Genomic DNA, 14091 nt, shown 5'->3' with positions numbered 1-14091 from the left:
TCTACATTTCTCATTCAACTATCAAAGAGTTCACCAATTGAACTAACTGGAACCCAAATAAAATAAAATTCTTGTGAGTTAAGCTTTAGGGATTGACCGTATATTTAAAGCGTTTTCCTTTTAACAAAAAAATAATTTGAAACGGCATCCATCTAGAGATTTTAATACACTATGCTGTTGTACCAGGATAAAAAGACCTGGTTTTAAGATCTCAAACCAAATGTCCCACCATACAGAGAATGAGAAATGGGCCGTGCGAAAAGGACAAAAGCATGAGCACAGTAATTTACCCAAACTCCTGACATGTATAGTAGGAAATATTTAGACAAAACAGACAATAGCATGAGAAAGCACCAAGCATAAGAAGGAAAATGCACCCGAGGGGTTCTTTTGATCTAAAGAGTGCTTACTCTATGTCTTTGGCGGATGATAATAATCCTCGGCTCAAATTGGGGTGGGTTTGGAAGCTAGAAACTCTCCCTAGAATCAAATCTTTCATATGGCGTTGTGCCCATAATAGTATAGGGGTGAAAGGGTGTTTGGTGAGAAGGAGTATGGGGGAAGATGATATTTGTCCCATTTGTCGAGTGGATTCCGAGTCTATTCTGCATGCTATTAGGGACTGTGCAAGGATTAAGGATGTGTGGATTCAGCTGGGTGTTGGGTGGCAAAACTGAGAGTTTTGGAATGAAGATTTGCAGGATTGGTTGAGCTCCAATGGGAAGGATAACAGTAGCCGTGGGGTACTTCAATGGAGGATTTTATTTCCTATTGCTGTGTGGTGCATTTGGAAGTGTAGAATGTGTTTTCAACGGGAAAAGCTATAATCCAAGACTTGCTACTTGCATTCGTGATCAAGCCTTTGAGTTTCTGTATTATGCTGTTCCGCCTAGACAAGCTGTGTGCAATGTGATTAAGAGGATTCGTTGGGAGAGGCCTCCAATTGGTTGGAAGAAACTTAACACTGATGGCTCTAGTTTGGGAAGCAATGGTCAAGCTGGTTGTGGTGGCACCGTGAGAGATGAGCATGGGAGGTGGCTAGCTGGTTTCTCTAAGTTTATCGGTTCAGCAAGCGCCTTTGTAGCTGAAATGTGGGGTCTTAGAGATGGTTTAGTGCTGTGCAGCAACCTTAATATCCAATGCCTTTTAGTTGAAGTTGATTCCAGTGCTCTTGTTCTTGCCTTGCTTAATCCCAAGTATGATAACTTGGTAGTTTCTCCTTTATTGGATGATTGCAGACATCTTTTGAGCTGTTTCCCTCAGGTTCAGATTAATCATTGTTTCCGGCAAGCAAATCGTTGTGCTGACGTTATGGCTAGAATGGGTTCAGCCCAGTGTTTAGATTTTTCTGTTTTTCAAAGTCCGCCTGTGGACGTTTTGGAAGCCTTTGAGGCTGATCTGAATGGTTTGTGTTTTGACAGGTCTTGTCCTGTTCGTGCTGTAGCTCCTTAGTTTTGTTTATTGAATCGTCTTTTATACCAAAAAAAAATAAAAATAAAAATAAGAAGGAAAATGCATAAATGTAAGACATCATATACCATAAATTTTTTATTGTCCATCCTTCAGAACATGTGCTCAACATAAATTTTTATTTTTTATTTTTAACATTAAGGAATAGTAGCATAAAAATGGACAATCATTTTATTTTTTATTATAAAGAATGGGCAATCATATTACAAAAGAACAACACCCCTAATTTTCACCGCAATTTTTTTTTTATAAAGAATGGGCAATCATATTGCAAAAGGACAACACCTGCGCCATCATCTATATCCTGAGTTTCAGCTTTGAACATGTGTCGTAAAGATGTTCACCTGAAGTGACAAGTCAGCATGAAGTGAAAAATGTTTGTTTTTATTATTATTATTATTTATTTATTTATTGCTTGCCCCAACAAGAGCCTTGTGTAATGCTAGGGATAGGTTGTCAAAACAATCATTAAAAAAATAAATAAATAAATTGGTCGCATTCCAATCATCTGATTTTGAATTAACTTGCACCTCAGGGATATACATTCCCTATAATTCTGAATTATTTGTGGGGACTTATATTTCTAATTGCATTCTTTGTATTTGAAGAGTTATTTGTGAATGAGTAGTGTGTTGGTTTCTTTATATGTATTTTTGTGATAAAGTTGACATTTTTTTACAGGAAACTCGGCAATATTGTCTCAACAACTATGACATGTACTAAATATTTTTATTGTTTCTTGCTTATTGCTACGGGATGTGGATGGTTAGATCTTGTCGATAAGAATCTTTATGACTTTGATTTCAAATTTGAATTCTGTTTTGAATTTAAACTTTGTTTTGGAAGGAAATACTAAATTAAAAGGGTGGAATAAATTCAAATTACATTTCCTAAATAAGTTGGGTCATTATCATTAATAAATTTAATGCCAAAAGATTTTCTCTTAAAAGTTAAATTTGAACTTGAATAAAATTTGACAAGTGAAAAAGTGTAGTAAATATTGAGATTTGGTGATTTGGTCAAGTTTTCAAATTGGAAAGATATTTAGTAATAATGCCAATGTTACAGAAAATATCACAAAAATTGCAAAAGACCCAAAAATAGGAAAATACCGAAAGGACCCCCAAAAAAAAAAGGCCAACCCGCCCGAGCCCGGTAAACTGACCCGAAAATTTCAGCAACATTTCGGGCGGGTCAATCAACTATGCTGTCTGGTTTTTTGTGTCGGGTTGCGGGTAATTCTAAACCCGACCGACCCGCTATTTGCTCAGAGCCAAAATTATCCAATGTCCTTGTAGAGACTAATATTTGAATTTAGAAGGCTTGCCTGAAGATTAATGGCCTCCATTAGTAGGTGAGAACCAAGACACAAAATTTAAACCAATCCCGAGTGGGTTTCAATACCCAGAATCAAATACACTGTAAAATTTATTGGAAGAAAAAGAAAATGCGAGCAGAGTGTAACAATGAAAGAGAATTGAAAAGGGTAAACTCATCTTATTGGTTACTGAATTCATACTTCAGATTCTGTATCAATTGAGAGAGATAAGTAATTGGCAGAGAGTATTGATCAGTTGAGAGGGAGCAATATGTTGCCATTGCAATCAAATAAAACAACAAGACAAAAGACCAATGGGAAAAATTTTATTAAATTTATAAACCAATCCCAATGACCAAATTTGGTACCCCTGCCCCTTTGTCAAGTTGATGTTCAATATATTTCTGATAACTAATATAGTATCATGATTTAACTAATTTCTGATATTCAGGTTAGCTTTTACTCTGTATAATGCTACTTAATTGTGCATTTCCTATCACTTTAGTCTTTATCTGTATTTACATTGTCTGAACACACTATCTTATAGGTTGGAAGTGAGATAACGAAGAGCTGTGTTCATATTTCCAATGTCTTGGTACATCATTGCAACATTTATAAAAGTTGCAGCGACATCATGGTGATCTGGGCCTGATGACAAGCTTGGCAAGAGCAATGCCGGAGACGTGCTGTAATGCAAGTTCTGCTTGGTTAAGTCCATGGTAGAAAAGAGCCATATTGCCATAACTGCAGTGAACCAAGAATTAGATCTCTATGTGACTGTGTAAGAGAGGGTTGCTTTGGACACCAAAAGAAAACAAAATTTTCTCCTGTTATACTCAGAATTAGAAACAAATCTTTTTTTTTTTTTTTTTTTAATATACAGAAACAAATCTAGTTCATATTACACATGATTTTCTAACTCATTCTGAAAACCGCATCCACTTTTGATTTCATTATATGAGAATTCTTATTTTTTATTGGTAAATTATGTACACATAAAGTGGGTCTTGAGCTCATGACCTCACTCTCTAACTTGCACTTAGAACAGAGAGTCGTTTGAGAAGAAGAGCTCATAACTATTAACTTGTGGTAATTGAAATAACCACATCTGTAATTTTTTTTTTTTTTTTTGGATTAGCAAATAACTATGTTCAATGAGTTTATATCATCAAACATTACAAATTGACAGATACTATTCAAACACCTCAGTGCATTAAAACAAATGAAAAGAATAGAAGAGCGTGCCTGAGCAGTGTCAGGGTGGTCCAAATCCAGGCACCATTCATTTATTATCAGTCCCTTGTACTGTTGCAATATCGCACCAGCCATGTCTCCTGCATGATACAAAACCATGGCAAGATACCCGAAAAGTTAAGAAAGGGAACACCGGTCAGGCTCAAGCAAATCATAAACAAATTTTCATATTGATCTGCTTTACTCTTGTAAGTACAGATCAATGGAAAATCAATCTTATAACCAAACAATTGCTACTTTGAAGATGCATAATTTTATAATCAGTCATGTCTTGCAGGGGAACATTAGTGCCTGATAGGTATGATCAACATCGAAGTACAAGATGCATAAATTTTTATATCACTAAGATCAACCAAACAATATCAGCAACAAATATGCAGAATCGTTTTAGTTGAGATGTCTACTGACAGCAATTAGCAACTTCCCGATGCATTGGACTAGTAACCTGCAACACAAGTAAGATAAAAATTTATAAACCATACCAAAGGAATTCAAAGAGGGCAAAATAATGGAATAACATATCTGCTGAAGTATTGAAAATGCCTCAGAAAATAATGTGTAGGCTTCACTAAGCATTCCCTGGAACAAAGAGTCACATGACTAAATACCATATCTTTCAATACAAGAATACGAAATAAAAAGTCATGACGAGAATCACTCAGCAGAAGTTTTAATCTTCTGTAATAGGTAGTCATGTGTGAGTTTTCATGAAATCTATCTAGACTGGTTCTACATAGTGTATGTTTTATCTTAACAGATGCCCTGGAAAAACTCTTTTAAAGATTCAATTTTGTACTAGATGACATTTTAATTTGGCCAAGAAATTATATATTTTATTGCCGATCAAAACCAATATTAATTGTTAAAAATATTTAAATTATAAGCCCAATATGTTAATTAATTTTTGTTGTTTTTTTAATGAGTCAATATGTTAACCTTAGACCAGCTTCTCAAAAATAAAAATAAAAAATAAAAAAAAATGTTAAGCCTTAACCTAACATATCAGTCCAACAAAAATACTAGACACTAGATACCTGTTTACCTGATAAAATTACAATCGACTTAAAAAATAATAACAATAAAAAAAAAAAAAAAGGCTGAATATGAAATAGCATGTGCAATGTGTTAATATATTGTCTTCAGCCACGCACATAAAAACAATATATTCAAGTTGAGTTTGGCATTGGCTAAAAAATGCAGCATTTTTTACTATTCAGCTTACTTTTGTTACTATTCAGTTTATTTTTACTATTATTTATAGGTCTCATTGCATTTTTTAGTACTATTCATGAGTCTCACTTGTCAACCTTTTCATTTGAAATTGCCAAGTCCATGGCCACGTTCTTGGATAAGATCGTGAGATAAATATTAAAAAGTGCTACATTCATAACAATTTCACAACAAAAAGTTACGTGGCAATTTGTTATTAATTTTCATTTAGGCTCACTACTAATATTACTTTTTTACCGGCTAATAATAGTTTGTCACCTAGAATTTGTTGTGTAAGCATTGTGTCCCTAGCGTTTCTCATAAAAATTGTTCGATTGGTTTTAGTTCTATCAATTTTGTGGCTTTATTTTGTCAATGCTTTTATTGCATAAGTGTTGCTTAACTCTTTTTTTTTTTTTCTCTCTCTGTTTTTCTTGAGGGCTGCCTTCTTTGATTTTAGTTGTATGGAAAATTTGGGCATTGCTTGTTTTGGTGCTAAACAACATTTATAGAATTCAAAAATTGTTAGGGAAGCAAACTGCCACCTAGTCCACATCTACTGCTAAGGAAAGAAAAGCAGGGGTCACATAATTGTACACAGTATCCTGTCTTTGCTTCGTGGCGTCTTGCTAACGCATTTGCCACCTGATAAGTGATTCATCTTCAATTGCTCCATTAAATGTATAGCGTACCTGCACCATGATAGTTGGGCCATCGAAAACAAATCTTGCTGAGTTGCATCCATAAGTTGCACAACAATTTCATCACACACTTAATCATAATTCTTACACAGCCTAGTGGAAACATTATTTGCATTTGTAGCTTTGCTGTTTTTGCTAATGTCCACAGTTTGGTTTAAGCATGGGATGATGATGTATTGTAAACATTATCTACATTTGTAGCATTTTTTGTTTTTGTTTTAAAGGATGTTAATTTCCCCTTTGAAATCTAATGCAATATTTTAATTTGCATGCTGTGGCATTCTCTACTGTGGAGATTAGATATTCGAAGACTTCTTTGGTTGTAGACTTTTTTACTTTATTTATAGAACCTTTGAATCAACTATAAATCTAATTGACTTTTTGAAGGGTGTTTGGTTGGGAGGGAGAGAGGGTGTTAGAGATATATATTAGACATATTAGCCCAATGTAATAGGCCCAAGCCCATTCCTGCTTGTACTAGTAGTCTAGGGTTTAGTCGCCTATATATACTCATGTTAGGGTTCATTGTAACATAGGAGGTTATTGTACTACACTCTCATACAATAAAGATGTAGCCCTTAAGGGATTCCTCCGTGGATGTAGGCTGTCAAGGCTAAACCACGTAACCCTCGTGTTCTCAATGTTCCTATTCTATACTTCCTCTTCCGCATCCACTCTAGCATACACAACATGGTATAACACATCACGTTGCTATGCTAATATTTAACAGAGGGAAAAGAAAGGTTGGGGTCAGGTGTTTTCTCTCCAGACCTACTAGAAAGTTTTCTCTCCAAAATGGGAGAAAAACTGTTAAAGGAGGTGGGGGGAGTCTAATTTGTTTATTGACCAAAATGCCTATGTGCACTTGCACACGGGCATGTCAAGTATGTTGGCTCTTTTTTTATTTTTAATTTATTTATTTATTTTTTAGTTCCAGTTTTAAGTGTTTGGTTGTTTGTCACATTTTTGTTTTAATTGGGTATCATTTTTTAACAAGGGTATATGAGTAAATTTATACAAACTCATTTTTTCTATCCCTCCACTTTTCCACTCTCGATTATACAAAAAAGAGGGACATTATAATATTTTCTATCCTCTCATTTTTCCATGCTCTTGCTATTTTCTATTATCTCACTTTTCCACCCTTCCAACAAAATAGACCCTTAGGGTATGTTTGTTTAGAGGGATTTTAGGGAGGATAGAAAATTGAGGAGAGAAATCTAGATAGAAAGAAGTTTTAGTGGGTGTTGTTTGGGAAGAGAAAAGGGAAAAAATGTAGTGGGCCCGGGTGTTTTCTTCCTGAGCCCACCAAAATGTTTTCTCCCCAAAATGAGGAGAAAACTAGAAGGGGAAGTCAAATTTGCTTGATTGACAAAAATGCCCATGAGCAATTGCACATGGGTTTCATCCAGTTGCCCCCTCCCCCTTTTTTTTCTCATCCAGTTCTTGTTTTCCATCTCTCCACATTTCCATCCTCCTAGCCAAACACAAATGGGATGAACTAAATTTCTTCTATCCTCCCATTTTATCTCTTCCTAATTTTCTATCCTCCCATTTTTCCACTCCTCAAACCAAATGGACCTTTAAATGAAAGCAAAATGTGTAGAAGAGAAAATGGAAGCAAAAATAGTAATAAATTAATAAAAATGAGTTAAAAATTAATTAAAGTAGAGCTAACCATAATATGTAGACTAGATAGGTGTGGACTTATGAAGAGAGAGAGAGAGAGAGAGAGAGAGAGAGAGAGAGAGAGAGAGAATTTAAGAAAAAAAATTGTTTGTAGGTGGTTGAGATATGATCAAAAAAAAAAAATTTACATTCCGTTTGGTAATTTATTATATATATATATATATATTTATTTATTTATATATAGTGGTAACTTTGAAACAGTACATTAATATTGACCAATATCTAAATATATCATTCTTCTAGTTAAACCGAAATAGCTCCTAGTACGAAATTGTCTACTTTAATTATAATGTATTAAGAAACAATGATGTTTTGTGTTTTTTTGTGTTCGTTGGTAGATGATTGCATTCTAAATTATTAATGTATTAACTATTAAGAAACAATAATTTTGGTATTTGTCTTTATTGATAGTTTGTTAATACCATATGGATGTTTATTTGAAGTTTATTTTTATTATTTTTTATTTGGACAAGGCTTAGGTACAGTACTTAGGTTCTATTCCTGAGGTTTCCCTCTTAAGATTCTGTTATGTGGATTTTTTCTCATAGAATGGAAGTGTATTTTTTAGTTAAGTAGCCACATTGCTCAATCTTAAGTAAGGAATCTAAGGAACAACACCTTAAGGTATTGTAATTAAATTTTGTCATTTTTATTTTAACTTAAACTCCAGCCTCTATTGTTTGAAATTATGGTCTGTCCGTGCATTAGTTCTTTGTGGTGAACACTATTGACTTACTTCTGTTATTTGTTTTTCTCACGCCAATAATTTTGCAATTAGAAGACCCTCAACAAGAAGCCAAAGACTTTGTTGGTGTACTTTCTTCATAGATAATGTTTAGTGATGACTAACCTATGCCCTTGGTATTATGAGCATAGTATTATTTGAGAATACCTAAAATCAAGAAGAGGCTAGAGATTTAGGCATAAATGGTCCTAATAATAATGCAAAGTGCGTTTCTCTTAAAGCTATTCCAACGACAGTTTCGAAAAAATTTTCATCTCTTATTATTTCAAGGAAAATATCAAATGAGTAAAGTCCTTGATGAGATGATATTTCAGCATTTCAAGGACTCTAATCATTCTCCTTTTTCCTCTCTATCTCTTAATTGATTACCCTCTTTTTTGTTTTTTTGTAAGATAGTCTTCATTCAATTGGCAAAAAAGTTGCATCCAACACTAGTAATATATCAATTTTGCATTATTTAGGAAGACCTAAACAACTAAACTTAACAAAGATGCCAAGGATTTGGGGTCAATGGTGCTTTCCCTGCACCTTATATTAGGTTTTCTTGGATAATCCTTGCATTATTTGAGAAGACCTAAGCTAGAATAACAATAGTCGAAGACTTTGTGTCTTTCCACTATCTACCAACCGGGATGACTTTTGCCAACTTTGTTTTTTGACAAATTAACTTATATGCCTAAATGCGATTCCAGCTTTTAGCCTAAAACTGATCCTTGGTTATTGACAGCTATGAGCTGCTTTTTTGCTTAGTTGAACTTTTATTTACTCCTATTTATTCTTGTTTAGAAGTCTAAGAGATGTAGAATCATGTTTAATGGTTGGGCCAAACTGAGTATATTATTTTGGATAAAATCTATTAACATATCTTGAGAATTGAGCTGATGTCTGAGACTTTTCAAAACTGATTAATTTGGTTTTTAAAGCCAACTAAACACTTAAAATAGTTGAGAAAAAATTGATTAACTGACTTAACAATGTTTACGGACTAAGTTTGCTTTAGGGACCAAATTAGTCAATTTTGAAAAGCTTTGGACCTGGTTGGGATTTTTCCAAACCTCATAATATTTTAATGGAATTTACCCTAATATTTTAGCTCAAACCAATCGAACTCCAAGTCTGGTTCATGTTTGCATTGTTTTTCCTAAGGTTTTGTGTTCATAAGTTTGTTCATAAACAAAATAATTTGTTGGAGCACAACTTGTTTACAAATAGAGGTCTCAAAAGAATGATCAAGCTTGACTTATTTATATATATATATATATATATATATATATATAAACAAGTTGAGCTTAAGTAGAGCTCTCCATGAATAGTGATAATCAAGGCCTAAATAGCTAAACTTAACAAAGACGCAAAGGACTTGGGGTCAATGGTGCTTTCTCTGCACCTTCTACTGTGCTTTCTTAGATAATACTTGCATTATTGGAGAAGACCTAGCTAGACTACTATAGTGGAAGACTTCGTGTCTTTCCAGTTTCTACCAACCATCATGACTTTGTCTTTTTTTTGACAAATTAACCTGTATGCCGAAATGTGCTTCTAGCTAAAAATTACCTTAGGTTGTTGAATGTGAGTTGCCTTTTAGCTTAGCTGAACTTTATGGATTGGGCCATGCTCATTTTTTGAAAGCCCAAACCAATTAAATTCCAAGCCTGATTCATGTTTGGATAATTTTTTTCTAAGGTTCTGTGTTCATGAGTTTGTTAAGAAACAAATCAATTTTCTGGAGCTCAACTTGATTACAAAACAATTCTCAAACAAACAAACATAAACAAGTTTTATACCAAGTTTTACAACCCTACCAAAGACTGACAAAGTTATTATCCAACTCTCATGTATGCTTCCAATTAAGCAAAATAGCTTTTGTGTTGAAATAGGCCACCAGCATCCTACTTATATATAGTTATAAAACCGGTCCACGTCACAGTAAAACAATTGATTGTCTTTTTTCTTTTTCTTTTTTGGGAACAATTTCTCTAATAATGCATAGGGTGTTGGTTAAAGCTTCAAATTTTCCTTTTACTATTTTACATAATATTCCTAATTGATGCAAAAATGTCTATATCTTAAAAGGATAAAATTTAGGTACAGTACTTAAGTGTTGTTCTTTAAATTATTTTCTTAAGATTTAGCCATGTAGCTTTATTTTTATTTTATTTTTATTATTATTATTTTTTATTTCATGAGATGAAAGTGTATTTTTAGTTAATTATAGCCACATGACTATGGCATCCATGGTGAGTTTTCCACCCACTACCGTGATAATATTTTTCTATTTTATTAATATAAACTAAAAATGTGGGAGAAAAGATTGGGGAAAGTAAGTTAAAAAAAAAAAAGAACACCACACTTTTAAATGGGACATATTAATTAAGTCCACAATTTTAAATGAAACATTCACTTCAAAATTTAAACAACAAACTTAAATAAGTAAAACACTGTAAAGTTTAAAACCGAGCTAGATTGGGTTTTTTTTTGGGATATAAGCAAAAGTTTGAAGTTTAAAACCTAGCTCGATTAGTTTTCTTTGGAGCTGTCAGATCATACAAGTGCTTGTGCATAGGATTGGATGTCCTCAAATTCTGGTCAATTTATAATACTAATTAAGTATTATAGTATTTGACAAATAAACTTTAATTATTTTTCAATCATTAGAAAAATAGAAAATGTAAATTTTTTAGATTAATATAATTTAGAATATGAATCTACTGTAATTTTGGTGCGAGGCTTTTGGAGTCTGGATTTTGTTTGCATCACTCTAGTAGTGTGCAACACCATTGGAGAAACATTTTGTTCGAGTGTTACTCAAGCTAGAATATAGAACGAGTTTGAATTGCTAGTTTGTGTGGAGGCTAGCTCTAGATAACGTAGAACAACCTTGAGGCTTTTATGTGATTGTCAATTTAGGCCAAGAGAGGTATGCTGAAAAAATCGCTATTAAAATTTTCACTGTTCAATGATTTGGGGGGGGGGGGGGGCGTTGTCAAGGGCATTTAGATTTTTCCTTATAAATCACAATGCTAGTATTATTTGAGGCAACAACATTTGATCACTTGCATCCAAAGTATCGAAGTTGTTGTTGTACATATTATTTATTGTTCTTTAATATTTTCCATTGTCACATATATGGAGATTTTTATTTTTATTTTTGAATAAGATTTCACTTGGAAGAAATCTTTTGACTATATATATGATTTATGTAGTGAAGCTTTTAGAAAGTTAAAAATTATTCAATTGGTTTTCGTTGGCACTGTCAGATCTGACAAGTGCTTGTTTCTCACATAGGATTGAATGTGCCCATATTCTGGTTTTAAGCATTATGAACTCATGAGCATATTAATTCATTTTGGTCTTAATATACATGTCAAATTTCATGTCAATCAAATGTTATTTGTTATTTGATATATAAGTTTATTTTTTATGCATAATCTTATATCACAAAAATTGAAATTTAAACATTTGTTGATAATAAAGCTATTGATATTTGATTTTTTGACAGTATGAAGGATATGAGAGGATAATGTAATATAATGGTGGATTTGTCAAAATTCACCTTTAATAAAAAGATATTGAGTGGAGTTGTAGCTATTGGCTCCCAACATATTTGGAGCCAAACTTTGTCAAATAAAAAAAAATTACAAAATATTTTGAAAGAGTTTATGAGATTTAATATTTCCTTGCCATTACCTAACACTTCATGGCTAGTCTCCAAGCCCCTCGGGGGATGGTGTGTTGCACAACTCACATATTCAATTAAAGCAAAAAATGCAAAAACACAATCGTATTCAATTAAAATTACACAGTAAATATAGATTTTGCACAACATAGTATTAAAATTCAATATTCAGATACAAAATCCAACAAGAAGACACACACATGTAGGTAATCAATAAAATGCAAGGCTTTGCAAGCCGAAAATTGAGCAACTCACAGTTATGAACCATGACAAAACAGTAGCAATGCAAGGCTATCCACTCCTTAAACTGAATAACTTACGGTAATGAACCACAACAAAACAGTAGCAAGTGTCAATACATACTTCAATGAGGTTAAACCACACCCTACGCCAGTATGGATTTATGTAGAGAACTGCAACAATTCCCAACATGACTGTTATGTAAGCCACCATGAAGCTTATGTAGAAGACATCCTTGTCCATGAAACTACCACCTACTTCCCCCTCATTATCCACTGGCATTGTCGATGGTGGTCTCAATTTGGTGCAACCATTACGTAATGGAGGTCCACATAGGAGAGGGTTCCCCTCATAACTGCTTTCATCAAAAGTAATGAATTGGTTTTTTCTATCAGGTGTTGTACCTGATAAGTTGTTGTGTGCCACACTAAACACCGCTAAAGAGGTCATTTCAGTTAACTGGGGTGGAATTTTGCCATTCAAATTGTTGAAGGAAAGATCCAGACTTTCTATTTCCTTTAAATTTGAGAATGTCACAGGGATTGGTCCGGATAGATTGTTGTGTGACAAATTCAATGCACGAATGTTGCTGCTCATCCTACCGAGTTTTGGTGGGATTTCACCTGATAGGTTGTTGCACGAGAGGTCAACTCCAAACATGTACTCGAGGATGTCACCCTTGTAGGAGTAAGTTCTACTTTTTGTTGCAAACTCTACTTCTTCAAAAGCATTCACATCTCCATTGGACATATGCATAAAATTATTTAGATCTTCAATATTTCTTGATAATGACAAACTATTGGACAGAAATAACTCTCCATATGAATCTCTTGAAAAAGTTCTTCGGGCAGATGCATCGAAAGTAATGTTACTCAAGCAAAGAGGTATCGAACCTGAAAATTTATTGTATGAAAGATCCAAAATGTTTAAGTTCTGCAAGAGGCATAATTGAATTGGAATCTGACCTCCTAAATAATTTGATTTCAAGAGGAGAATTCTCAATGCGGAGAGGCTTCCAATCCAATTGGGAATGTTGCCAGTTAGATGGTTATCTCGAAGATTCAGTACAAGTAGATTGGAGTTATTTGGGAAAGTAGTTGGAATTGGACCGCTCAAGAAATTTTTATTTAATTGAAAAAATTTGATACTTGAGGAATTGAAGCAAGATGGAATAGAGCCAGACAAATTGTTGTCAGAAAGGTCAAGAAATGTAAGAGAAAGGAGTTTGCATAATTCGATTGGAATAGGACCTTCAAAATGATTTTTGGCTATAACAATTTGCATTAAAGATGACATGTTCCCCATCCATGTTGGAAGCATGCCTGAGAAGTGATTGTTGTCCAAATGTAAAAATTGTAGCTTAGTCAAATTAAAATTGGTAGGAAATATTGGTCCACTGAAGCTATTGTTTGATAATGTGAGAAGTTCTAACTGGTAGCAGCCCATTATGAAATGTATCGGTACTGTTCCTGAGAAATTATTCCCAGACAAGTCTAGACGCCGTAAGAAAACCAAATTCCCAAAAGAAGAAGGAATACTGCCTTGAAATTCATTGTTAGACATTTTTAAATAATCTAAATTTGGAAAAATTAGACCGAGGTTTGTGGGAATTGGACCATGTAAGTAATTATCTAAAATATCTATTGTAAAAATTCTGGGACGAATATCATATGGCACTACGAAAGGCCCCGTAAAAGAGTTATTGTTTAGAATAAAAACCTCCAATCTTGTATTGTTCTCTAACAGCCAGTTAGGAAACTGCCCAACCAACTGGTTGTGAGAGAGAGTA

General features: G+C 33.7%; 1 protein-coding gene across 1 annotated transcript; it reads right to left on the bottom strand.

The window, feature by feature from the left end:
* Window positions 1-12256: 12256 nt before the first annotated feature.
* LOC115984428 (receptor-like protein 15) lies at window positions 12257-13865 on the bottom strand. The gene has a single exon (XM_031107454.1). It carries the CDS (start codon window positions 13863-13865, stop codon window positions 12354-12356), a length of 1512 nt encoding a protein of 503 aa, XP_030963314.1. The 3' UTR covers window positions 12257-12353.
* Window positions 13866-14091: the final 226 nt, after the last annotated feature.

The sequence above is a fragment of the Quercus lobata genome, chromosome 4 (genome assembly GCF_001633185.2).
Source record: "Quercus lobata isolate SW786 chromosome 4, ValleyOak3.0 Primary Assembly, whole genome shotgun sequence".
Classification (NCBI taxonomy): domain Eukaryota; kingdom Viridiplantae; phylum Streptophyta; class Magnoliopsida; order Fagales; family Fagaceae; genus Quercus; species Quercus lobata.
Note: the sequence above shows the minus strand (reverse complement) of the source record. Positions and strands in the feature narration are given on the sequence as shown.